This window comes from Panthera pardus, unplaced genomic scaffold (assembly GCF_024362965.1).
Source record: "Panthera pardus isolate Hobbes unplaced genomic scaffold, ASM2436296v1 HiC_scaffold_21, whole genome shotgun sequence".
Classification (NCBI taxonomy): domain Eukaryota; kingdom Metazoa; phylum Chordata; class Mammalia; order Carnivora; family Felidae; genus Panthera; species Panthera pardus.
The window spans coordinates 46,485,711-46,512,504 of NW_026526777.1; the positions used below are offsets into that span (position 1 = coordinate 46,485,711).

Sequence of the window (26,794 nt, forward strand, 5' to 3'; positions counted from 1 at the left end):
ACAATAGTTCAAAATTCTGAACTCTAAATTTCAAGATTTGACATCTGGTGTGGATTATAGGACCGTGAAAATCAAAGCAGGAAAAGTTCGCCTTTGCTAATCCAGCTGAACATTCTCTTTGTTAGTTTAGGATTGTTTCCTGTAGAAAATTGTCCAAGAATACTCTGTTAACGTTTAAAATGGCTTTCCTGATTTCAATTCACTTAGAGATAATAGCTGTCACTATTAGAAAGTTTTCTAGATTCCCAAGGACACTTTCTATAAAGTGCTCAAAAAAAGACATAACATTAAAGCTTACAGGTAGTTGAAAGACAGTGTGATGGGCATCATCATGCATAGTAGATGCTTATATCAAGCATGGAAATTATCTCCCTACATTCGTAACATAAAGATTACACCTTTGTGATTCTATAATAAAATAACAGTAATGTGTTGTTTGTCTTAGTAAGAATACTCTCGGGTCCTGGTCCAGGCTCAGATGCTGACAGTAGATATCTGTGTAAAATGTCCTGCTTCTGTTTCTGTCTCAGTTCTTCCAATATATGAGAAAGAAAAATTCCCGCAAACACTCTAACAGGGAGGTTGCTAGGATTATTGAGATGCTGTTTGCAAAATACTTTTTAATCTTCAGATGAAAAATGCTAAACAGTACAAAGAACTATTGTTGTGATTCTGTTTGTTAAATCACAGACATTCCCATAGCAACGGGTTGATGTCATAATCACAAAATTATGAATTCACCTCGGGTTCAAACTCTTGGGGAACATGAGGTGAAAAAGAAAGGCTTTATGTAGAAAACAAACACATTTAAATAATACAAATCAAAAACAGAAAAACTAGGAGGTAATGCTATTTTCATGGTTTTCTATGTTAAATGATTTTTTGTCCTCATGTTTTCTCTGATAAGAAAGTGTTTCTGGATTTGCTTCTTAATTAGGTTTATTTCAGTTACCATAAGCTGTAATTTTAGTTATTTAAAAATCTTAAGTCTTTGAATTACAGATGAAATAGATAATCAGTGTCAAAGTCACATCATAATTAAATAAATCCAGAAAAAAATGTGTTATAGAAGCAGTAGTTCTCTTTTTTAAAAGTCAATGTGACCTGCTGACTTCTCTGCCTGTAGATAGCAGAGTCACACAGAAAGTCTTTTATTTTCCCAAATTGAGGCTACTTTTCTGAGTAAACTTAGTCTTCATGTTAACCTGGGTCCTATAAATGGCTTGGAAGGTAAGGAGGAGTTAGGGAGCCATGCAGTGACCACAGGGAAGATTCTAGAATTGATTGCCTTTTAACTTTCTAAATCAAAGATGTTGGAGTTCAATGGGCCCAGTTAAATCTATTCCATTTCTCTCAGTTATGAAACAACAGAGATACAATGTGGACATTAAACACTGACAGACCAAATTAGAAGACATCCTCCAGTGTTCATCAACAGTATGCACAGTAGGCATAAACCCCAGAAATAGGCCAACCTACTGTCCTATCTGTACCAGGCAAGCATTTATTGCATATGCAGAGTCTGGATCACCAAGAACAAAATTAGAGGATAAACTCTGATGCAGACTGGTTCCAGAAAGAAAGGGGGAAGAGGCAGCTGGGCTCTCCTTTTCCACCTCTGCTAGGGATGAGACAATGGGAGGTTAGGGAAATCCTACCTTATGGAAACCAAGGGGTGAAGAAGAGTCCTTACCTTAGCCAGAAGAATAACTTTTTCTTCATACCCCTTTTTCTAGCAATTCTGATTGAATATAGGTAGTGATTAATTGATTGTAAGAACACATGGAATCTGTCCTCTTAACAAATTTTGAAGTGTGCGATACAGCATGGTTAACTATGGGCACTTTGTTGCACAGTAGATCTCTAGAACTTACTCCTCTTGGATAATTGAAACTTCATACCTGTTGAAGAATATCTCATTTCCTTTGTCTCCAAACCCCTGGCACCTACCATTCATTAATAAATTAATAAATTAATAAATCATATTCTATTCAGGCCATCAGAGAAAAGGAATTGCATAAGTACAAATACCCATAAAAATTTTGGATTTTTCATTTTAGAAATAAGCAACATATAGTGGGTTCAAAAAAGAATAGAGACACTATTAAAATGTTTTATAGAGGATATTTCTGGTGAAACATTAAAGAAAGTAGGTTTTTCAATTTAGATTGGTGGTTCTTAAGAGTAGTTGGGGGTTCCCCGTCATTTTTTTCAGAGAATCTCTGAGACTGAAATTACTTTCCTAATTATACTAACATATTATTTTTCTTTTTCATACTCATTGTCTCACAAGTGTATAGTGGAGTTTTTGGAGGGTACATGAAGTGTGATATCCAACAGAATGAATGCAGAAGCAAGTATGAGCACTCAGCTGTCTTCTATTAAGCTAGACATTCTAGAAATTTGCAAAATGTGAAACACCACTCTTCTCACTAAATTTATCTTATTTTTGGAAAAATAATTAATTTCTCATAAAATATGTTCATTATGTTAAAATGTCATGAGTTTATTATAGAATAAATACATACATTTAAATTTTTTCAATTTCTAAAGTACTAAATACAAATAAATATAATCTATACAAAAAAAACCTCATTAAAGTCCCCAATAATTTATAAGAGTGTAAAAGGGGTTTGAAGGAAACATTTTTGAGAACCACTAATTCCCATCAACTATTCGAAAGGATCTTATGCCAGGGATAATGATTTCTCTGTTGTTAGCCTTTACATCCATAGAAACCAGAATTGAATTTAAATTACAGCATAAAGAGAACCCTCTGCAGTGGTAATGATTGTTAAATCCTAGCATGGGTTGTCAGGAAAGTTTGTATATTTCACTCTGTAAAAATTCTAATCTTACCTAATATTAAAACTAAATAATCCCTATTCCATTACCATCTCAAAGTTCCATATTTCTCAATGGCTTCCCAATAATTTGATGACTAATTTAGTAGATGACTTGACTAAACTGGTGTTTCCCAATTTACATTTTCATTATTGCTATTCTTTTAGCTTTTTTTTTGAAAAAAAAACCTACTAGCTAAAAGGTCTTGATTTTATCCTTCGACATAAACAAAAGAAATAAGGGAGAAGTAAATTCCAAAATTCTAAATGCATTTTAGTCCAAACATTCTAATACTTGATGAACAGCTAGGTCATATTGCATTCTCCCTTAGTGGGAGGAAAGTTTATGTCAACATCATCTGCTTTTATTTATGAAAATTTCCCAGAGGCACATAGACACAGCTTTGGTTGCTTCTCTTATTCTCGTGTGGTATGTAGTAGCAAGCTTAAAAGGATGATTTGGGTTTTAAATATTGGAATGCTGAAAAATACTTTATTTTTGGCACTGATGGTCGCTATTGCAATTTTTTTGTTTTCAAATTTATGGCTCCTTTGACCCCTTCTGTTCTCAAAATTATAAAAACAAAAACAAAGATAATTGTCTGCTTGTTGCCCTGAGTCTGTTGATTGGTGATTTTTATAGTATTCTAGAGGATTACTTGTTCTGGGTTTCTCTCTCTCTCTTTTTTTTTTTTTTTTTTTTTTTTGTTAGAAGCTAAGTGAGATACTATGGTGGTCTTCAAAGCACATAGCTAGGGTAGTACATGACCTTTTGGAGAGCAGTTTTTTAGACTTGACATCTGGGCATGCTGTGCACCCCTAAGAGCAATGGCCTTCCAACCTCCAGGAAGATTTTAGGATCCCCACAGGAAGTTTGATATTACTCTTTACAAAAAGGATGTGGACACTAAGATAGTATTAAAGATCCAGTAGTAGGTATTTTTTTTTTATGAAACTGGCCATCCAGGTAATTACATTCTTGGGAGAGGAGTCACCCTGAAGGAGGAGATACATAAGGAGAGACTAACCTAACTTACAGATTAGTTAAGGCATTGTTTTCCTTCATAGAGAAATGGTTCTCAGGGGATTGGAGGGGCTGAAGGGACACATAACATCAGAGACACACAGATAACTCAGACATAACTAATTTTTCTGCTGTCATTCTAGCCTCACACTGAGGTCAAACTCAATGCATGTGTTTCATTTTCCACACATTTATTCCCTACCTGCCTCTTCGAGAAACCTGTAACTCCAACTTCAAGAACTTGATGAAAAATACAGATTTAGTAGCGGTATTATGGGAGATTTCTATAAAACACTTCTCTCTGGCCATTGTTAGAAATTTCTCATCCAGGGGTGCCTGGGTGGCTCTGTCAGTTAAGCGGCCAACTCTTGGTTTCGGCTCAGGTCATGACCTCACGGTTTCGTGAGTTTGAGCCCCTCCTTGGGCTCTGCACTTACAGTGTGGAGGCTGCTTGGGATTCTTTCTCTCCCCCTCTCTTTCTGCGCCCCCCCCCACTCGTGCTCTCTCTCAAAAAAAAATTATCATCCCGTTTTTCCTCTTCTACCAACAAGCTCTTCCCTATGATCTCCAGATAGCTGTGGTCCCTTCTTCTCCAGAAATCCTCAGAATGCTCTCAGGCAGCCTATACCTCTCACAAGACACTAACTGTGACAGCATTCAGCAAACCAAAAACCCGGTCCATTGACCAAACAAAGAACACCTGTAGTCTCCTAAGCACTTTCTTTTCTTTTTTTTTTTTTAACTAACAACAACAACAAAAAAGATTTATTTGGACCTGACAATATGTATACCAAAGAAATAATTATAATCAAAATGCATTAAACACTCCTATTTTATTTTATTTTTATTTTTTAATATGAAATTTATTGTCAAATTGGTTTCCATACAACACCCAGTGCTCATCCCAACAGGTGCCCTCCTCAATACCCATCACCCACCGTCCCCACCCCCCCATCAACCCTCGGTTTGTTCTCAGTTTTTAAGACCTAAATAAGAATGAACTCTTCAAAGCTGTACTGGGGAGGACGAGGTTGGGGAGTGGGGTGTGGGAAAGGATGGCAGCTGTCACTGTGGCTGTGTTGGGTAAGAAGGGAATGGGAAGATGAAGGTTGAAAAAAGGTTTCTACCAGCTTTGTGGCAGGATGAATTTCAGTTATTTAGAAAGTGCTTAGGGGATCCTAAGCTGGTCCACAAAGCTGGTAGAAACCTTTTTTCAACCTTCATCTTCCCATTCCCTTCTTACCCAACACAGCCACAGTGACAGCTGCCATCCTTTCCCACACCCCACTCCCCAACCTCGTCCTCCCCAGTACAGCTTTGAAGAGTTCTTTCTTATTTAGGTACATTCACAGTAGGAAATATCTGGAGCCAGATTTTTGGCTCTTGGTTAGCACACAGAATCATACAGGCTAATAAATCAGCTTAGTGCCAACAAACCCTTTGTCCTTTCTTTGCGTAAACATTGTTTAAGTGTCTGTGTTGTGCCAGACAACGGTATTGTAAAAACTTGACAGTTGATTTTCTTCAGCAGTCTTGAAATCAACCCAAGAGCAGAGTAAACTATGTAAATACTTTAGGGTTTAATGTTCTCTCTTTGTTTTAACCTAGGGGATCTTGAGCTGAGGCCCTCAACATTCCTCATTATTGACCCTCTTTTGGGACTTTTGAAGATTCAAGAAACTCAAGACCTGGATGCTGGTGATTATATGTGTGTAGCTGTCAATGATGCTGGAAGAGCAGCTGGCAAGATAACTCTGGATGTTGGCTGTAAGCATCCAGCTCTGATAGACACATTTGGTTTTTTCCATGCTAATAACTCTGAAACATTTGGGTGGAAATGTTTGTCAGAAAGGACAAATGAGAGTTAGCGTCTCAGATTATTAATATAATCATGGTGGTAAACATTTACCAAGTGCTTTCTATATACCATGCATTGTGCTAAGAACTTTTATATGCATTAGCTCATTTAACTCTCATAGCAAATCCTAAGACGAAGATACTATAAATATCTCCATTATATAGATAAGAAAAAGGAGTCGTAACAAAGCTAAGGAACTTGACCAGTATCACAGAACTATGGAGGGGCAGAGCCTGGATATTTGAACCCAGGTAATCTGACATCAGAGACTATAAGCTTCACTGGAATATCATGTATTGCCAGACATTTTCATAATAGGAGTCATCCGTTCCGACACAAAATTGCTAAGTATTAACATCTGGAGGCCAGAAATTAGACTTTGGCTCTAGACCATAATTTGGAGATGTTGATGATAGCAAAGGTAGCACATTGTGCTTTTATTTAAAAAAATTTTTTTACTAGCAATTACTCCTCAAGTACTAACAACAAATAAATGTCAGTCACAATGTGAAGGATACAGCATGTGTATGACCACTGTCATCAGATTACTCAAGAAGTTTAGTTCTTTCTCCTTCTTTGTCTCTCTATGTCATGTTTCTTAAAAAATAATTGATACACAGTGTAGGAACACATGAAATAAAACAGAGCTTGCTTTGTATGAAAAGGAACCTGGCAGCTTAATTCTAACAAATAATTCAAACATTGACATTAAACTTATAAAATATGACATTTTCTTAAATTGTATTTTCATTTATGTATGATGATTTTCATGCCTCAACTGTTTTTTTTTTTTTAAACAAAAGTTGGGAACTATAAAGAAAATGCAGATTTTTTTTTTTTTAGGATAAAGTAATACAAACCATTCCAGTTCTATCTTAATTCTCTAAATGAATATTCTGGCCCTCCAAGCTTAATATGTTGTTTCATATAAACTAATTTCTTTCCTCCTGGGATCTTTTATGATCCCCTTGCCCCTGGGCTGTCTGGTGAACACTCTGTACTCTTGGTGATTATGCTCTTGGGGTAGAATCAACAGAGCTGGAAATGGCCATAAAGACCACTGTAGAATCTAAGGCACAGCAAAATGTGTTTGACTGTGACTAAAAGCTGAGGTTATTGAGAGAAGTGCCTTGGAAATAAGATTGGAATCTCCGGGTGGAGGATATCTGAAGTGAAAGCACAAGGAATGCTTTTAGAAATGTGAGGCCCAAATGAAGAGGGTCACTTGGTGCAGAATTCTTGTTTCTAAGAAATATATAAAGTATCGTGTTTCAAATTCCCAACATTTTCTAGTTCTGCCTCTTCCTCTTTCCTGCTCAGGTATTTTATATTGACCCAACATCCTTCTAGAGTTGTCTGGCTTTAAGGAAGAATGAATTAGCCTGAGTAATTGTTCCCAGCAAAAGGGGAATGACACTCTCACCCCTCTCCAAGATTATGGAAAATATAAACAACATACACATTTCCTTGCTTACTTACTGCCTTCTTGATGATATTTTTAGTTTCTGAAGTTTCCAGGTTCTCGCTGTTGACTAGTGAAAATCCATGTAGCCTTAGGGCTATCTGTGCTGGAGTGATTTGCATTGGATTAGGAAACATCCTAACCAATATTTTGTATTTATCCTCATTCCTTGAACTGAATTTTGTTTTATCTTCACTCATATTCAAGATCTTCACTCTCTATGACCTTTTCTTTTTTTTTTTTTTAATTTTTCTTAACATTTATTTATTTTTGAGACAGAGACAGAGCATGAACGGGGGAGGGTCAGAGAGAGAGGGAGACACAGAATCTGAAACAGGCTCCATGCTCTGAGCAGTCAGCACAGAGCCCGATGCAGGGCTTGAACTCACGGACCGCGAGATCATGACCTGAGCCGAAGTTGGACGCTTAACTGACTGAGCCACCCAGGTGCCCCACTATGACCTTTTGTAAAACAATGGCTTCTCAACTTTTATTCCAGTAATTGTTCTGTTGGAGCTATTAACATGAACTAAATTGTGTCCTTACTGTAACCATGATCATTAACAGTTGCCAGATAACTTCATTCTAACACCATCGCCATACATGCATCCATTATGCCTTAATAACTATCTCCTTACCCACCATTAGAATTCTGATCACTGTGGCTCACAAAGTTTGGTTAGACCTTTTCTGTCCACATAAAACTATGGTCCCATATCCTAGCAGACACAGGGTGTAACTGCTAAGGCCTGTGCAAATCACAGTTGCAGTGATGGTTGTGGTTATCACTGTTAGGTTTAGAAGCAAACAAACAAAAAACCAAACTTTTCCTCAGAATTTATATAGTGGCTAAGAGAATGGGCTTTGGAGAGAGGCTGGGTTTTCTGCCTGACTTTTAAGAGTACCTACCTGATACGTTGGTTATAAATTTGAAATGTAGCATCATCACCCATGTGCATTCAGCATGTCCATTGGTTACTGCTGTTCATCTAAAGCTGCTTAATGGCACATGTATCAAAAAAATGAACTCCACAAATTGAATTACCATTCTGATTCTCTGCGTCTTAAAAAGTAATATAACAATGCATATATAATAGTGGCATAGTATTTAAGATTAAGCATTGGGCTTTTAATATGAAAGTCACTGTTTCCAACTGATTTTCTTTAAAGGCTTGAGACAATTCAAGCCTTTACTACTACTATTAGTAGTAGTGCATAAAATTCATTTGAGTTCCAAAACTATCGGGCATAAATTTAAGTAGCTTATGACCTAAAAAGAAAAACATACCTTTATCCCTATCATGTAGCTGTTGGACTTTCAGATTGTTTTTGTGGGCCTATTACTTTGCATCAATAGTAGATCAAAAAACTAATAGTAATAAAGCTGTTCAATATTATTGTTGAGTTATAGCTTCTTGTAGTGAGTCTCCTTTTTCCTGCTTCTCATTACCAGGGCTCTGAGTTATGGACATTTCAGGTCAAGAGGGAAAGTTACCAGTGCTTTCCATCCTTTTTTTAAAAAGAGGTAGTGAATTGTGAAGTCATTTGGAAGAGAAGAAGATTGGCTACATCAAACAAAATGTTGGCCTGGCAGCGATTTTATTTGCAACATTCCACACCACTCAGGGTTTGAGTCCTAGACTGTGGTTTTGTGTTTTGTGGTTTGCTAGAACCAAAACAGTGTGTTCAGCCATTTTAGGAAAGAAAATCTTTGACTAATGCAATGCTAGAGTTGCCCAAGTGGGTATACATTTAATTATCACCAAAGGAACCAGAATAATTTTATGCAATAGATTTTAGAGCAACATGGTCAATCTGTTTGTGACTTTCTATTTTCAAAATGATGTATGTACACAGCCATATCTATCAGTGAGCGACAACAAAGCTGTACCATGCATTAATTTTACAGTTCTCAAGGGGTTTGCATGTAAATACTTAAGGGATCACAGTGATCAAGCATAATCCTGACAGGCTGTATGCAGAAGCTGATATTGAAATTAATAATAGTTTTATTAAGTTCTGGAGCTAATATTTAAAAAAAAAATTTTTTTTAATGTTTGTTTATTTCTGAGACAGAGACAGAGCATGAGTGGGGGAGGGGCAGAGAGAGAGGGAGACACAGAATCCCAAGCAGGCTCCAGGCTCTGAGCTGTCAGCCCAGAGCCTGACGCGGGGCTTGAACTCAAAAACTGTGAGATCATGACCTGAGCTGAAGTCAGTGGCTCAACCGACTGAGCCACCCAGGCGCCCCTGGAGCTAAGATTTAATGCATGAATTCAACACTGTTTATAACTAGTGATAGTTAATATTTGGGTGATTACTACATGCTAAATGATTAATAAAGACCAGGTCTTTTAACAACATGAGATAGGAAATGTTATTATCTCCTTATTGTTCATAGATTTAGACTGAGGGAAGTAAAAGAATTTTCCAATTTTGCAAACTAAGAAATAATGGAGCTGCCATTTAAAACCACCTAACGGACTGTAACATCTCTACGCAACACAGCCTCCTCTGAACAAACCCGTGTTTTGTACTACAGTCACCACTGCCCCTTCCGTAGCCCTGTTAATCTGTTTACCATCCACCCAATATAACTCACTTGGAGTTCGAATTGGCCACAATCAAGAGTAGGAAGTATTTAGAAGGCTTCTTGGCTTGAGTTAGGAGTTGCTTCATTTTTGAGGTTTCCTTGTCACTGATGCTCTCTTGGCTCCTTACCTAGTGCCTGGTACTCTCATTTGCCTTGTTTTCTGGTACCAGGATGTATATTCCCTAACCTTTTGCTTGTCTTGTACCTGACACTGTTCCCAAAGCTTCTTCACCACAGATGACTTCTCCTGTCTTAACCGAGTTTTATGGGCACAACTTGAGCTCTGCTTATCCTTTTCTAGTCCAGTTCGTTCTTGGCTTTTTTACTTCTGAAAATTCTGATTTGTTTCCATTTTGACTGATGGCTATGTTCTGCTGTGTCAGTAAGCTTGGTTTCCTCTCAAATGTCTGGTCAACCCCAGGCTTCTGCATATCTTTTTGTTCTTCTGAAATTGATTTTCTGCCCCATTTCCACATCTACCTGCCCATACTCTGCATCTAACACATCCTGAGACTTTTATAACCTCTATTTCTCCAAAAAGCAACTGGCTCTGGGATAAATGACTACTGTCAATGCAGAGAAAAGTAACTAGTCCTTTACACCTAGGATAGAAAAACAATGAGCTACTTTATGAATTGTTTTTAAAATGTTTATTTTGCCTATGAATTTTATATGTCAGTTTCCCACATAGGTGGAATAAGAGAAATCTAAACACAGCTACTCTCCTTCTTGTTAAAAACATATTACATTGTGGATTTAATTTAATTTTATTTTATTTAGGCTCAATAAACCAACAGTAGGCTTCTGAAATTGCCATGTTTTTTTCAAAAGATCAAGGTTGTTAACACCACATACACTTACATACATATACAAATGCACATACTACATTATTATTGAAGCATTTTAATATTGATTCACTCATTCACAGATATTGAGCAACCATGTATAATGCACAAAGTACTAGGTTAGCTGCTATAAAAGATAAAATATGGTTGCAAACATAAACTCTCTAGGGAAAATCAAACACACAGTCTAATAAAAGGCTGGATAAGGCCATTACCATGGAAGTGGTACAGAGTGAGTTTTGTACCTCACAGAGGGAGGAAGTCATGTCCATCTGGGAGGATGAGAGATGGCCTCAAAGAGGGACCTTTTGAACTGGACTAAAGAATTGTCAATATTTCAATAGCCAGAGATCAGTTACCAACATTGCATTTGAGAGGGATGACTGTAACACAGGTACTGGTATGAAAATGGTTAATCCTTATTTAGAGAAGAGTAAAGAGTTCTGATGGTCCCTTGAATAAGATTTCTGTAGGTGAATAATGGGAGATGAGGCTGCAAAGTTAGAGGATATCCTTTAGCCTAGGTTAATAAAGCATTAATGCTGCTCAGGAGACAACTGTGCGTCCGAGTCTCAAAATTCCCAATGAGAAAGAAAGAAGTGATCTCCGCACCCATTTTTATTAGCTTGCTAAACACCTTGACTTTGAGCAGTTGTAGGAACTCATAGAAAAGGGGAGGCTGATAAAATGACAAAAAACTGTTACCAGTATCAACCTGGTTTTCAATCCTACCTCCAGTCTTCAATTCCATGTAATACTTAGCAAATCTGTGTGTCAATTTCTTCATCTATAAAATTCGAGTAATAATAATACTTACCCGACAGCGTTATTGTGAGATCAAATGAGAAAATTAATGGAAAGCACCTATAACAGTCCTTGCTTTGTAAGTGATAGTTGAATTCCTAAGCAATATTTAACCTTGACGTTACCAAGGATCCCTCTCTTGGGCTCCTCCTCTTAGAATCCAACATGAGCAGGTTTCATGAATTACTTCATGAATGCTTTAAAGCATTCTACCTCCTTGTCTGATGCCTCATACATCATTACTTATAAGTTCTGGGGAACTTATTTGGGCTGGCTGATAGCTTTCTCCTGTATTTCCTTCCCATGTTTTTCAAGTTGTGCCAACAACACATTTCTAATTCTTCCTCCTGGCTTCTGTGTTTACCTAAATTATGTGGATAACTGTAGCCTTTTAATCTATAATTTTATAATTTCTGAATCAGATTTTAACTCTAAGATATTAAGCTCTCATCATTCTCTTTTTATCAAATACTATATTCTGTTGTTATTATTGATTCTCAAGCTTAAAATCCTTTAATTAAAAAATGTAAAAAAAAAACCAAAAAACAAAAAACAAACCAAAGGTGAAAGATACTGAGAAGCAAGAATGTGATATAGAGCAAAGATTTAATTTAGGATTAAATATTTTAGCTGGAGATACAGTGATCTGTTAAAGAATGTGCTCTAGTATAAATTAAGTTCTTTAAACCAGTAGGAGTTAAGTTTTGGAAAGTGTCAAAAATATTTCATTATAAGGCAAATTTATTTATAAGAAAGTTCAAAGATTTGAGCAGTATGACATTAGCTAAAATTGAAAAGAAATTTCTAAAATGAAAGGCTCTCTTTATTTAAAGTAGTCTTGATTTAAATTCCCACTCTTGAATTCCACTCTCTTTATCATTTGTCACTTTAAGGAAGTAGTTGAACTTCTTTGTGCCTCTATTCATTTATAAAGCAAAAAAGAAATATCTGCTATTTCAATAGCATACAGGAGTAAAGGGTAAATTTATAATATTATGTGAACAATGCCTGATTCAGATTCGATCTGTTGACATTTTAATAATTAAGTTTATATTTAATGTGCCTTTACACTGTCCCAACGACCTTTTTTTGTTTGTTTTAAATATCTTCCAGCACCTCCAGTTTTCATACAAGAACCTGCTGATGTGTCTATGGAAATTGGCTCAAATGTGACACTACCTTGCTATGTCCAGGGTTATCCAGAACCAAAGATTAAATGGCGGAGGTCAGACAACATGCCAATCTTCTCAAGACCCTTTTCAGTGAGTTCCATCAGCCAACTAAGAACAGGAGCTCTCTTTATTTCAAGTAGGTTAAAGGAAATATATTTTGTACAAGTATGCACATTTATTATACATTCATGTTTTATACACAGGGATTACTATGTGTAAAATTGTGAATTAATCGTAACACATTTTGTGTTTGTTGGATTTCACTTTAAAATGGTGTTAAACTCTTATATTTTGGAATTGTCATAAATTATATTTTATTCAAATGTATGTGATATCATAAAGGCTTGTGAAGCAATGTGACTTCTTCATATCTCACTGGTTCTTATTACAAATAGAGTTACCTGGGCCTCTAGGTGAATAAGTGATCACATTTTATTGACTCTTATACCAACTGCTGTATAGAAAGGTAAAATATTAAAATAGTAGTTAGTTAACTTTAATGAATTATTTTTGACCAACAGTATATAACCATAGGGACTCTATACTCTATGGAAGCTCCTTGATTAAAAATTATATCCACCTGGAGTGTAAGATTTTTAAAAAAGTACTCTATCATCCAGGAATTTTGCCTATAAGCTATTAAGCATTCAAATATTTGTAAATACTTTGTACTTTTTCAAATAATATTCAGAATGTTTGAATAGTGGCACTAGAGGAATAAAAACATTTAGTCAAGTAACTGATTTTTAAAGGGTAATTGTATCTTTGGGGTTATTTTGTAGAAAGCCTTCAGTAAGTGATTTCCATGTTTATTAACAATATTAAATGTACATTAGCCACTTAAACTTCCAAATATGAATTAAACTAATTGGAAGTGCTTAAGTAATTAGCTCTGGGCTAGGCTCTGTGGTTAAGACAGAAGTCTTATATGGGGTCCCCCACTTAGGCATTTTACAACCCACCATCTAAGGGGATGGCCACAAAAGTACCTACTGGGTCAGATCATGCAGGACCTGGAATGTGCAGGTGAAGAAATGCTTTTGATGAGGTAGAAAACAGCCCTCCAAGCTTCACTGCAGGACAACCCCTCTGCAGGATAAAAGATATGAAAATGGGGGAGGCTTACAGGGTTATACATGTGGGGTAATAATAGTGATGAGAAAAGCCTGGGTAACAAATTAGACCTGAAACAAATCAGTTAGAGGTGATGTAAAAAAGGAAGAATGAAAGAGGGCAACATATTGACCAGTGGTTGCCTAACTGTCCACCTTAAACTATCTAGAAGGAAAGTAGAGATTAGAAACCATTTTCTGCAGTCTTATGTATTCCTATACAAATTAATCCAAGAGTTGATAATATGAAAAATATCTTGGGTAAAAACAATGTGACTTATTAACCAGATGATTTGGTGAATTTTCCTTTGCAAATGAATGTTTGCTGTTGTTGAGAGTGGATACTGCCTGAACTTACCAGATGTAATTCTGAAGTTATATGCCTATGGTTAATAAAGAAGTAGGAGCTTTGTCACTGCTCTTTATTTGAGATAAATGGAACTGTTCATAATGGAAAGCTACATTTTTCTCTGTCAAATCTTATCAGTAGATTAAACTGTGCTTATTTAGTGAAGATATTTGCAAGGATTATAATCATTTCCCTATTTAAAATCTGTTGACTCCCTTGTTGCTCACAAGACAAACCACACTCTTTACAAGGCACCACACTCTGTCTTTAGCTTGACCCCTGACTATGTCCACACAACCTAGTAGTGTTCATCCTGATCCCTTTAACACCCTCCTTAATTAAAAAATATTTTGTAATATCCTTCTTATTATCCTGAAACAAAGTCTATCTTTTTGACCTATCTACATAATAAAAACTCTTTTAATATCCAAAATGTAGTACAAAGGAAAATAAAGTAATTTTTACTGAAATAATAGACATTTCAATAGATAAATACTCCAGAAATGTCTACACAATATGCATACATGTTTATGTGCATCACCATAAATTTGCATACATGTTTATGTGCATCACCATAAATTTGACAGCTCAAATGTAGACTGATACATGTAATTATTATATAATTATAAACAAAGCCATCAAACCCATGAATTTCCAGTGGGATCTTCAGAAGTCTTGCTGGATTTGGGATAATTGTTCCTTCCATGAATCTGCCCTCTGCATGGCCTACCTACTTCTTGCCCAGTAAATGCCAGTATGCTCCCCCAATCATTGGGCCAACTAAAAAAAAAAAAAAAAAAAAAAAACCAAAAAACAAAAAATTCCCTTTCTCCCTTGCAAACCTTCAAAATACCCCCAAGGTGGTGCTGCAGCATCCATTGGTGGTGCAGCTTTACATTATTTGCACAGACCTTGATTTTTCAAGTCATGCTTTTGTCTTTGCAGCCCATTGGGCTTAGACTGCCCTTCCTTCTACCTGCTGTTTACAGTACAGCTTGTATATTACCTACTACGTGCATCCCTCCCTAATTCCTCTGCATGCCATCAGTCTCTCATGTCTCTGTGTCTCTGTGCTCCCACAGCTCATTGTTTGAAACTTGTATATAGCATTTATCACACTGGGTGTGATTGTTGGTTCTTATGTATGTCTCCTCCTGTAGAATGGGAAGTAACAAAAGGCAGTACACACACATTTTCCACCCACAAATTTGAGCATTGTGTCTGGCATGATTATGCTTCATAGATGGTGTTGAATGAGTAAACGATCTCTCTCTCTCTCTTTTTTTTTTTTTTTTTTTAGATTTATGGGCAAATGATAAAGGAACCTATATTTGTGAGGCAGAAAACCAGTTTGGAAAGATCCAGTCCCAGACAACAGTAACAGTGACAGGACTTGGTAAGATCAATTATGTGCTTAGATATCACGCTCTTCCAAGTCATCAGACTTCTTTTATTACATCATCTCTTGTCTGTGCCACTTTAAACAAAGAAACAACAGGTAAATATTTGATTACTAGATTAGCCTCCTCTCCCCCACCCTATTTCATATTTCATGGGATGTTAGAACTGGAAGTAACCTTACAGATCATCCTCTCCAAGTTCCTTATCTTTCATTTAAATAAATCAACTTGAATAAATTGATTTAAGCCTAAATACAAATACACACACACACACACACACACACGCACACACACACGCACACACACACACGTTAGAGCCATGGCATTCCTTTCTGTTTACCACTGTTTTACACTTTTCATTTTAGTCCACATGAAATTATTTGGGGATATAATATGAAGTAAGAATGCAATATTGTTTAGTGGTAAGACATTTGTTTCATTATCTTTTTTTGTTTACATTTTTAAAATTTATTTTGAGAGCAAGAGAGCACAAAAGCAGGAGAGAGGAGCAGAGGGAGAGAGAGAGAGAGAGAGAGAGAGAATGAGAGAATCTCAAGCAGGGTCTACACTCAGTGCTCAGCAAGGAGCCAGATGCAGGGCTTGATCCTACCATGCTGGGATCATGACCTGAGCCGAAATCAAGAATCAGACCTTAACCGACTGAGCCACCCAGGTGCCCCATTATAGTTTAAAAACTTTTTTTTTCATTTCAGAGTCTTGTATTGAATATTCTCTTTCCACTGATTAAAATACCCATTTGGTTACATGCTAAATTTATATTCCTGTGTCTATTCCTTGGAATTCTATTTATGCACTGGTACTACATTGTCTAAATTATTATAGTATTTAATATGATTTTTAAATCTCTCAGTGCCTGTTTCTCATTAATATGCATTTATAACATTTTCTTTCTAGATCTCCCTTTATTCATCAACATATACTTGAAATTTCCAAATAGAATATCTAGGGATTTTGCTTTGATTTATGTTTAATTTATTAATTAATTTCTACAAAAGAACATCTCTCCATCTAAGAGAGTCCACCTCATTTTATTTGCTTGAGCTGTTATGATAGCCTCCTCATTGATCTTATCCATTCTGATTTTTCCCTTCTCCAATAAGTTAGTCACAGTTTTCAGATTAGTATTTCCTGAGAATGGTTCTGATGATCCCACGTTTTTTAGATGTAAATGATTTCAGTTCCTCTCCATTTGTCCATCAAACAGTGCAAATTTCTTGGCTTGACATTTCTGGCCTTGCATGCCATAGACGAATTCTCTTTTAGTGTCTACTTCTCTATTACTACCTACCCCCTTTGCCATTCCTTCTGCTTTGAAGGGTCTTTTATGTCTCTCTTCCAGTTCAGACCTATTTACATTTAAAAATCTTATTCTTGAAAATTCATTTTTTAAAATAGTGGAATTAGTAGTCATCGGCCTAGAAGATTTGCCTTTCTTTTGGGTGAGATAGAGGTGATAATACCTGTTTCTCTACGACTTAGTTGCTCCACTCATTGGAATCAGCCCTTCGGTGACCAGCGTCATTGAAGGACAGCAGCTTACTTTGCCTTGTGCTCTGTTGGCTGGAAATCCCATTCCAGAACGTCGGTGGATTAAGAATTCAGCCATGGTAAGAACATTCTAAATCCATGCATTCACATTTGTAATTTTCTTGAGTAAGAGGCAATTTATTTCAAACATTGAAATATCAATTTAATAAATATACAAACATATACTTTGTAAATATAACACCAAAACTTTTTTTCCATATTGACATGGTTCAGTTCACATTATTTGGGATTAATAAAACGGAGAAATAGTCAATGGCGTGATTTCTATTGTTTTGAATTCAATTCAGTGCAACTAATAAACTCTTCAGAGTATGTTAGAACTCGAAATACAAAATTATTTTTATAGTATTTAAATATTTTTATGTTCTTCTTCACAGGATGTAATAAATGTTAACACTCTCATAAAATTTTTCCATTTACTAACCTTTATTATTAACTCCAAATATTATATACTTTATCATGAACTTTTTAAAAATGTGAATCTATTTTGTGTCATTGTCTTTCAGGGTATAACTTTTGATTATGAAAGAATATGAAAATTTTTCACAGTTCTATGGATTTTTTTGTAAATATACTACCTATGATAAATTTTCATCTAGTTCAGAGCATTTTTCCTTCCATTTTCCAGAGTAGTTAAACTCACTTTTTGAAGTACCAATTAGAAGTGAATTGCCTCCATGGAATAAGATGTAAACTTGTTCATCTTTGCTTGAAATCCTGAGAAAAATTAGTATACCTCACTCAACAATTTAATGCCCTTATGGCATAGGATGATACTGCTTGAGCACTCAGGTGTCCTGTGATTGAACAGAATGCATATATGGTATAGTTAGCGTGATCATTTTTAATAGAAAATACTGCCAGCCTTCTCTGACACAGTTCCTGTATCATACGTTGCCTCTGATATTTGCGTCTGTCACTGAAAAAGGCAAGTGTTGAGAATAGTCACATTCTCTCAGCTTGAATGAATTCCTATTTGCCAAAATAAAAAATATCAAATAGTTTACAAGTGGTAATAGTCTCCTTGAAAAAGAACAAATTAAGCCAAAAGTAAAAATGACTAGTGAAATTTGGGTCCTGAGTGATAACAAAATTCACAGAAACATGAAATAAGTGATGCTTCTGTTTCTTTCCTTTTTCCATCGTTTGCATAACTCCAACAGATGTTAGGAGGTATACTTTTTGGTGCTACATTAGGTAGACATACAATTGATTCTACATTTGGTAACATGCTCATCATTTTTCACTTAAAGGTGTTAAAATATTTTGTTATAAGATATTTAATAACCCAGTTGGAGAAAAACAAATCTGGTTTTGACTTAGGGAACATTATCTTTTAAATTAAATATGACTTCTTTTTCTTTAAGTTGGTCCAAAATCCTTACATCACTGTACGCAGTGATGGGAGTCTCCACATTGAGAGAGTTCGCCTTCAGGATGGAGGCAGATATACTTGTGTGGCCAGTAATGTTGCTGGAACCATTAATAAAACCACCACCGTGGATGTGCATGGTAAGAGACGCACCCATTGTAATTCTTTCCCCGTGTTCAAAGCTAGGTTTGTGTCTTTAAACCAACTAACTCTGTCTTCTGGTTGTGAGAAGCAGATTTTTTTCCTAATTGTTATTTTTAACAAAAAGCCTTATTTCTTGAACACTATGTACATTGTTAAGGGTGTTTCCAGAATTCCTTTTTCTACATACACAACAAGGCTTTATTGGGAGTCACCAGCTGAGTCTGGCCAAGGGCTTTTGTAAGTGATTTCTTAATTGATAAAAGTGAACTCAGTTCTCAAAAAGTTATGTTTAAAAATACATTTTAATTTCAGGCAAGCCGAACTTATTATTCCATCCAAATTGCCTTTTCTTTTTGGATTGTGCAATAACCATGTCCTTACTAATGACCCCTTTGTGTGTTAGCTAGAAATGACCTAAACTTTTCTAAAGGCCACCTCATGTGCTCCAAACAATCTTTTTGCGTGTTAGATAACTTAAAAGTTCACAAATAAGAAAATCCAAAAGCCATCTTTTTCCATTCATAACTAACAGTCACGGACTTTTTACATGTCAATAAATAACTGACAACTTCATAGTTTAAGAAATTTTCATAAATTTTTTTGTGTATTGCAACGTTGTTTTTTTAAAGTATGGTATTAAAAAATAGTTCCATATATAGAAATGAAAGTAGCGTAGAACATTTATTTTTAGCAAATTCATCCCTTTATAAGGACATGAGTTGGAGAATCCGGTAATTTCCACATTTTGTTTGGTCTATTGAAATTGTCAGTGGATATAGACCATCTTTTTTCTTTTTTTTTTTTTTTTTTTTTTTTATGTCTGCTTCTCATTGTAAATAGCCTCTTCTGTGGCGCCTGGATGGCTCAGTCAGTAAAGCATGCGACTCTTGGTCTCAGGATTGTGAATTCAAGCCCCATGTTGGGTGTGGAGATTACATAAAAATAAAAAAAAATCTTTTAAAAAAATAGCCTCTTCTGCCTCTTATACCAGCCAGTCTTATACCAGCCTCTACCAACATCACATGAGATATTCTTGAAGAAGTATTATTTTAAAGAAATATTAAAGTAACACTAAATTATAGTCTAAAAGAGTAAACACATAATGCCAGATTGAATATATTTTTAGTTGTACTTAACGATTTTTAGAGAAAATCAGCCCACAGATTTCCTGGAGGGTGCTTATGGACTGGTTTGAGAATTTAGTATAGAGATATAATCATGTCACCTCCATTCAATACTGTATTGAGAAGGATTCTGAGGCAAATTTCTACTTGAGTAAAAGAGTAACATGATTAGCTGTGATGTCTGCCAAATCGGAGGAGTGAGGAGATAGACAAACCAATGATGTGGTTTATTGTGATGCAATAAATGTTTGACAATTAAAAGTTAAAAACATCACTTTGCAACATCGTTTCATCTATCTTAGTCCAAAATGAGTAACTGATTTAGTTACTAAGGTTAAAAGGAAAAAACAACCCAGACATCTGACAGGAACCCAGTAACCATTTATCTGACAGATTAGTTTTTGAGTTGGATGTGATGCAATATGCCAGGTTCTCCTTACGTCCGTATTTATTTATGTCCATATTCTTTCATTACTAGACCTCTCCACTTTGAAGAATAGTCGTTAGAAGCTCTCAGTGACCACTTCTTATGAGGATGAATTAATGCATGCAAATATAAATACAAATTAAAATGGCAAGCCATTTAACTGTCATCTTGATTTATATAGGTTGACAATCTGGAAAGAAATAGCTCTTCCATGGTCAAATGTCATCAGATTTGAAAATGCCTAAATTTATCACTTTCCTTTATAGCTGTCCAAGACAATATGCATGTAAGAAAATGGCTTATTCCATGTTGCCACAAAATTACAGTATAGTTTAGATTTGACTCTTCCATGATGATTCTGGAAATTAAATTTCTTGCTTTAGAGAGTAACCTGACATAGAGAGTATCTGGTAATTTGTTGCCATTTTTTCTTAAGAAGAAATTATTTTAAGAATAAGCCCAGCCTTAGAAAATAGGAGTATGTAGCAAAGCTAATCTCAGCCTTTCAGGGAAGTTTTTGTACTGAGGTCTCTGGTATCTCTTGTTCTGTCAAACTCCTCCAGGGTACCTGTGATAATTCTAGAGAAATTTGACTCAAAGGCAAGAGACACGGTGAGTGCTTGAGCTCTAGGGAGCAGTTCCAGTCACATCTTTCCAGGGGAAGGAAAGGAAATGCCTGGTGTATATAGGGAGTTTATTGTGTTCCTTACTCTATGTTAAGAACTTTCATGTGTGGGAGCTTCTTTAATCAAATTCATTATTTTGAGAACATTGAGTATTGGTCTTTTTTCATATGCTAGTTGCTTGTGATTAATTGAGATATACACAGAATGGAATAATTAACAGTCTTCCTTTTCCTTTTGCTTCTGCTCATATAATGTTAATTCTTCAGTTGCTTTCTAAAGTCAAAAGGTATGTTTTTCCTCTTAGTGAAAACTATTGACTTAGAATCCTGTATTTTAGCCTTAAATGTAAACTCCTAAGGCCTTGCAAGTTTTATTGTTGAATTTCTTTTAAGAAAACAAATCCTTTTTTTCTAGGTTAAATTTAGTAGCTCGCTAAGTAGCTCTTGTAAACAGACATTTAATGTATAGTGGCTAAAACAGTCTACTTTTCTGGCAGTGGGCTTAAGTCAGCTCACTGCAGCTTAATGGGTGATGGACAATGATGAAAGGTATGTGTTAAATATGTAAGTCTTAGGATGTAATTCAACCTTGAGTTTCCAGGAAAGCATGGATTTTATTCAGTCTTATTTTTGTTAGGAAAGTCAACTTACTAAGCATAATTTACTACTTGATTTTAAGTTTTCATTAAATTCTTCAGATTATAGCTACTATATTTACTTTATTACACTGCCTTACAAGGTACCCTACATTTCTATCAGAAAATGTTGAATCTCAGCTAGTTTTTACAAATATGCAGTGTATCCTGAAAATGTACAACTTGAAACAAATGAGGCTACATGGAAAGACAGATGCTCACATTCTAAATATTGCTTCCTTTTTCAGTTCTGCCAACCATTCAGCATGGGCGGCAGGTACTCAGCACAATTGAAGGCATTCCAGTAACTTTGCCGTGCAAAGCAAGTGGAAATCCCAAGCCATCTATCATTTGGTCCAAGGTAAATGGCCCATCTGGTGGTGTTTGCCAATGTCATGGGTTATAACATTATTTGAATATTTTTGGTCATACATGGGACTTGACTGTACCACAGAACTTTATAAAAAGGAAAACCCATGCACTCCTACCACTTGGAAGGGACCTCAAAATGTCCTTAGTGTAATCACCTACCTGAGGCTTGAGTAACGTTAAGAACACAACGGTGGACTGTAATATAGCACCAGGAGCTTTTCTTAGCACTTTACATGTTGTAGCAGATCCTTTCTTACCCCTTGCCACATCCCTTCAGCTCTTTTGAATTCAGCGCAGCTCTGGTGGACAGCTCCGTGCGTTCTGCCAGAGTCCCACTTCATGTGTACCCCTCTCTGGTTTCTGGACTCGGGGCTTTCTCCAAAGCCCCACAAGGCCACTTAGCCTGCTATCAGGTGGCCAGGAAGCATAGGGACATTAACACCTCTGGGGGGCAGGTGTCCTATATGAATGTCCTGCTTCTCATCCATCAGAAGAATACTTCTGGCCTGCTTCTATATAGCTTCTCAGAGGATCCCTGGCACCAGAAGCTTATCAACCTAACCACAGAGGAAACCAGAGCACTGAAACCCTTTTTAGCTTTCCTTCCTTCTATGCCTCACTCTCCCACTCACCTGCTCAAGCATCTGGGGACTACTTTCCAAGTAAACTTCTTGCCCCCATATCTTTGTCTCAGATTCTCTTCTTTTAGGAAGCCAAGATAAGACCTCTACGAAGTCATTTATTCCCCTCTACATCCCTATCATGAAGTTGTCCAGCTTTTACTTGTACTCTTGCAGTGAGGAAAAAACCACTCCCTGAGGAGGTCCTTTTCATCTTTGAACAGTCATGAGGATAGCATATTTCCTGTAAATTAATTTAAATCTGGCAGATATAAGTAGTATAAAATGACTGTATAATAACAAAATGAGACCTTTGTATAATTGTTTGTGCTACAACCAAAGTATTTTACCATACTATCTAACTTTATATATCTAAAAAGCTCTGAAATATAAAGAAGTTGGTGTTGACATCTGTAAATTAATTAAAAAGGTGAAGATTTCTGCTTTCTGGACACAAAAATACAGTGGTGAAGCTTATCCCCAAACTGCACAGTGTCTAGGACTGAGTATGAGTTTAATGCATTTTAGGAAAACATAAGAATGAAACTTTCCAGGGTGGCCTTTGTGTTGTGAGAAAGCACAGAGATTAAGAGTTGGGCTCCAGATCCTGACTGCTGGAGTTCAAGTCCCAGCTCTACCACTGAGAAACTGTGACATTGGGCAAGTTACTCCACTTCATCCCCAAGCTTTAATACTTTCAGCTGTAAAATGGGACTTGTGGTAGTTCCTACTCATATGACCCTTTTGAGCTTTAAGATAGCTAATTCATTTGAAGTACTCAGAACAGTGTGTGACTTTGCATAAGCACTGCCCCATCCGTTAGTATTACCATTATTCCCTCCAGTTTTAAGAAGCTCTGGAACAAAGGAGACATGGTTCAGTATGAAGAAATATCACCTTTGCTTTATTTGCTTAATTTTTCTTAAAATTACCTTTCTTCAAATTAGCATTTTTTTTTAATCTAGGATTTTCCCCTTTGGAGATTTTTTTCCCCTTCCTCTCTTCCTTTTCCAGACATTAAGTCACTCCTTTATTATCTTAAAGAAAACACTTTGCTCTTTGTTGTGTTTTGCAGAAAGGCGAGTTGATTTCCACCAGCAGCGCTAAGTTTTCCGCAGGGGCTGATGGAAGTTTGTATGTGGTGTCCCCGGGGGGTGAAGAGAGCGGGGAGTATATCTGCACCGCTACCAATGCAGCTGGCTACGCCAAGAGGAAAGTGCAGCTGACCGTCTATGGTGAGAGCCCCTGGGGGAATGTTTTTCTTTGACACTCTTTACCGGTGCCAAAACTCACATTTCTCTCCCAAATCATATTACCGGGGGCTGTACTCCTAAAGTGAACCGCATTGACAAAAACGCATTTTTACTGCCAATGAACATCTCTATTTAGATTCTGATTTAAAGGGAGAGTAATTGTACAGCCATTTGGGATAATGTTATGGTGTTTTCCCAAGGAGTATGCTTATCGTATGTACCCAGTCTGCTTTAGAAACACCAGTTAGTTCCAACTCCTGGCAAAGCCAAACCTCAGCTGTGTCTCAGTTTGCACTTCTGCCTTGAGGGTTTACTTTCATAGATGGCAGACTCTAAAAGGGCATTTCAGCTGACCTCGTCACAATGTTCTGAAAGGAAGGATGAAGAAGGGAAACTTTCTGGTCCTTTTCCTTTCAGCTCTCACCGTAAATGTGTTAACGGAAAGTTTTAGATAGGTACCAAAGCTTCAGCATAGACAGCATCTTCTTCTAAATTTGTAAAGAGTATTAGTAGTCCACATTTGAATGTAAGTGAAATGTTTTCAACGTACTATTTCCCTTCCAAAATGTGCGTTTATTTTAGTAAGGCCCAGAGTGATTGGAGACCAACGAGGACTGTCCCAGGATGAGCCTGCTGAGATTTCCGCCCTTGCAGGAGAAGACGTGACACTTCCATGTGAAGTGAAGAGCTTACCCCCACCCATCATCACCTGGGCCAAAGAGACGCAGCTCATCTCCCCATTCTCTCCAAGGTAGGGGATCTGGGATGAACCAGACACAAGCAAACACAATCTCTTGGGACAGAAGGTTGTGCCTATTCAGGTTTTCAAATGTATCAAGAAATAACATTTAAATTTGAGATAATTTACACATCCATCTGAGACTACAGAAAATATTTTTACCTTCTAAGTCTATCCTTCTTCCTTCCTCCCTCCCTCCCTCCCTTCCTTCCTTTCTCTCTTTCTTTTAATGTTTATTTTATTTTTGAGAGAGATAGAGAGCAAATGGGGGAAGGGCAGAGAGAGAGGGGGACAGAGGATCCAAAGCAGGCTCTGTGCTGACAGCAGAGAGCCCAATACGGGGCTTAAACTCACGAACCATGAAATCATGACCTGAGCCGAAGTCAGATGCTTAACCAACAGAGCCACCCAGGTGCCCCTAAATCATTCTTTAATATCAGGAATGCTAACACCCAGCTTTGACATAATTGCCCGTGGCTGCATATACAAGGTAGTTATTAAAACAGAGCATATTTGTATATAGACCTGTTAGCACAAGTGCATAGGGCACACAGAATCTCATTAATCCCTTAGGAGCAGTAATACATAGTAAGTACTCTCATGTTTAAGATTTGACTCTCATTAGATGCTTTTGTAAAAATCTTCGTGATTAAAGCCTTGTACATATAAAGGCCTGCTGAGACAATATATCTGATATATTCCATTGACATGGAAAGCAGAATGCCAGAGCCTTTGAGAGTACTACCTTTGTCGCCATGCAGGTATGAGTTTAAATTTGCCTCCACCACTTAAAGCTTGCCTGAAACTTTTGGCGCCTTTCTCAATGGCCCTCTGAACCTTAGATTTCTTATTTATAAAATGGACATAATACTTACCTGAAAGGCATATATAAGATAATGTATATTCCACATCTCCTGTCTCTAGTTCTCAAGGAATAGTAGCAATTACTATTTTAACTCAATGTCATGCCAGAAGTTACTGGTGGAATAAGAATTATAGTTTCCAGCTATGTCGGTTGGACTTACTGGTGTATAGTTATAAAGCTGTAAATGGTGCTCTTGTCATTTCCCTATCCACTGGTGAGGAGATAAAAAATAATTTAAGAACTACTTTACATAATGTTACTATTTTTTTTGAAAAATATGTGTTTGGGATATTTTTGAATGAAAGGAATACCATGTTATAGATAAACTTGAAGTTTCATTGTTTTCCTCCCCAGTCGCTTTTCTCCCTCCCCAGGGGGCAAATACTGCACAGATCTCATGTGCATCCTATGCACCCATTCTTAAACAGTATGGAATCGTGTTTCCTGTAGTTTTCATTTCATTTTATGTGTCTGTTTTTAATTTGCCATGTAACATATTATATATTATTATTCTACTGCTTGCTTTATTAAGTCGATATTTACTCATTTTTATACATAGAGATTTGCTTTATTCATTTTTAAAATTTTCTTCTTAATGTTTATTTTTCAGAGAGAGACAAAGCGCAAGCAGGGGAGGGGCAAAGAGAGAGGGAGACCCAGAATCTGAAGCAGGCTCCAGGCTCTGAGCTGGCAGCACAGAGCCCGATGCAGGGCTTGAACTCATGAGCCATGAGATCATGACCTGAGCTGAAGTCGGACGCTCAACTGACTGAGCCACCCAGGCGCCCTGCTTTATTCATTTTTAACTACCGTATACATATTCTGCATTTTGTTTGTACATTTCTTAGTGTACAGACATTCAGGGTTTTGCTTGTTTTGGTTTGGTTTGGTTTTAGTTTTTTTATTTTATAAACAAGGCTCTTGAGTGAATATCTTTATATATGTCTCTTCATATACACATGCATGAGTTTCTTTAGGGTTGGCCCAGAACTATAGTTTCTGGTCAGAATGAATTCCTACTTTCAGCTTTGTAGACAGTGCTAAATTGCTGTCCAAAGAGGCAGTAATGATTTACCTTTCTACCATGAGCATATAGGTGCACCTATTTCCCCATTATAATCAATGCATGGTGTTTATGGACTTAAACATGTTTGTTGGTTAGATGGGTGTGAAATGGTATCTTGCAACTCTTAGTTTTCATGTGACTGACTGCCAGGGAACCAAAACTGATTTTACTTTTTTGTCGGCCATCTGTTTCATCTGTGACTTGCCTTTTCAGACCTGCTGCACAGATTTATGATGACTGGTTTATCTTTTTCTTGTTGAATGTAGAAATTTGGTCTGTATTCTTAATAACAATCCTTTGTCTGTTGTATGTGTTGAAAATATATTTTCTCAGACCACTGTGAGACTTTTAATGTATGATGTCTGCATAGAATTTTACATTTTTTATGTAACTCAGTGTATTAATCTATTGTTTTTAAGATTTGTACTTTCTGGGGTGCCTGGGTGGCTCAGTCACTTAAGCATCTGACTCGACTTCAATTTAAAATTTTTCCAACACCATGGTCTAGTGGTTCTTTGCAT

General features: G+C 36.5%; 1 protein-coding gene across 4 annotated transcripts in view; it reads left to right on the forward strand.

Moving 5' to 3' along the window:
* The window catches only part of HMCN1 (hemicentin 1), a 495,740-nt gene that overhangs the window by 250,833 nt on the left and 218,113 nt on the right, over nt 1–26,794 (forward strand). For all 4 annotated transcript variants that reach the window (XM_053909192.1, XM_019426820.2, XM_019426835.2 and 1 more), the window contains 8 exons: nt 5,476–5,634; nt 12,543–12,737; nt 15,363–15,458; nt 16,963–17,090; nt 18,399–18,543; nt 21,607–21,719; nt 23,426–23,585; nt 24,186–24,354. In XM_053909192.1, the coding sequence (XP_053765167.1) occupies nt 5,476–5,634; nt 12,543–12,737; nt 15,363–15,458; nt 16,963–17,090; nt 18,399–18,543; nt 21,607–21,719; nt 23,426–23,585; nt 24,186–24,354 (1,165 nt within the window). The remainder of the gene's footprint in view (nt 1–5,475; nt 5,635–12,542; nt 12,738–15,362; nt 15,459–16,962; nt 17,091–18,398; nt 18,544–21,606; nt 21,720–23,425; nt 23,586–24,185; nt 24,355–26,794) is intronic.